Here is a 1,285-nt window from a genome sequence, read left to right as displayed (position 1 = left end):
CAGGTCCTGGGGCCGGGCCAGCCGCCGCAGCCACAGCAGCTCACAGTTGCAGTGCAGGGGGTTCCCACTGAAGCTCAGCACCAGGGGGGCAGGCGAGGCCTCGGAGTCGCGCCCCCGGGAGAAGAGTGGGTCAGGTGCCAATGTGGCCAGGCGGTTGGAGGTGAGGTCAAGGCGGGAGAGCTGGCTAAGTTGGGCAAAGGCGCCCGGAGGCAGCACGTCAATGACGTTGTGGTCCAGGTTGAGGGTGTGCAGGGCAGGCATGGCACCGATGCCAGCCCAGGGCACCTGCCGCAGGTTGTTGTAGGACAAGTCCAAGTCCTCCAGGCTGTCCAGGAAGTCGTCGAAGGCCCCTGGTGCGATGCGGCCCAGCTGATTGCCACTCAGGATAAGGTGCTGCAGGTTGACGGGGCCCCGCAGGCTGCCAGTGCCCAGCTCCACCAGCCTGTTGCCATCCAAGTGCAAGGAGCGCAAGCTCTCCAGGTCCCCAAAGGCGCGGGCCCCGATGCGGGTGATGGCATTGCGGGACAGCGTCAGGTCCACCAGCCCGGTCATGTTGCGGAAGTCTGGTGGCCCCAAAGCCTGGATGAAGTTATCAGCCAGCCGCAGCTCCACTGTCCGCCGGTCCACATTGGGTGGCACGAACAGCAGGCCTCGGTGGGCACAGAGGGTGCTGAGCGACTCGGACAGGTTCTGGCAGACGCAGGGCAGTGGGCAGGCGGCCGCTCCACTGGCCAGCAGCAGCAGCAGGAGCGGTGGGGCCATGGTGAGTGCCCTGTGGGGAAGGGCCAAGGCCCAGGCACAGGTGGGGCTGGTGCAGGTGCCCAGGCCCAGGAGCCAGCTTCTGAGCCTGGCCTGGGGGCGGGGGAGAGTCAGTCAAAGGCCCAAGGGGCCCCTCGGGGATGAGGGAAGGCTGGGGCCTGCAGGGCCAGCCTCCTAGAGTACAGGTCACATCTCCCAGGCAGTTACGGGGAGTACAGGCTCTGGGACACGGTGAGGCCTGAGGCAGGAAGCAGAGGTGGGCATGAGAGCAGGGAGGATCCCTGAACTTCCTTTCCCTGGCGTCCCTGGAATCGTCAGCACCCCCACCACCCCGCCATCTCCTCCCCTACCAGGGAAGCCACCCCCAAAATCCCTCCCAGGTGCACTTCCCTCCCAAGCCAGCCCCCACGCTGTGCCCGGAGGAGGGGGTGCTCACCTGGTATCTGTAGTTCAGGGGGCACGGGCCGGCATCCCTGCAGGTCCGGCCGTCCGCGAACTCCAGGCAGCTCTCCCGCGGGGGTAAGGC

At 67.0% G+C, this 1,285-nt stretch overlaps 2 protein-coding genes across 5 annotated transcripts in view; one reads left to right on the top strand and one right to left on the bottom strand.

Annotated features, from left to right (window-relative positions):
* LRFN4 (leucine rich repeat and fibronectin type III domain containing 4) overlaps positions 1–1,279 on the bottom strand; it is a 3,493-nt gene extending 2,214 nt beyond the window's left edge. The window contains exon 1 of the mRNA XM_005864432.2: positions 1–1,279. Coding sequence (XP_005864494.1) covers positions 1–762 — 762 coding nt within the window. The 5' untranslated portion in view covers positions 763–1,279.
* The window catches only part of PC (pyruvate carboxylase), a 69,596-nt gene that overhangs the window by 61,084 nt on the left and 7,227 nt on the right, over positions 1–1,285 (top strand). The gene's annotated exons all lie outside the window — the stretch shown is intronic.

Source organism: Myotis brandtii, unplaced genomic scaffold, assembly GCF_000412655.1.
Source record: "Myotis brandtii unplaced genomic scaffold, ASM41265v1 scaffold187, whole genome shotgun sequence".
In the NCBI taxonomy this organism is placed as follows: Eukaryota; Metazoa; Chordata; class Mammalia; order Chiroptera; family Vespertilionidae; genus Myotis; species Myotis brandtii.
The sequence above is the reverse complement of the archived record's forward strand: the minus strand, read 5'-3'. Positions and strand labels throughout refer to the sequence as shown.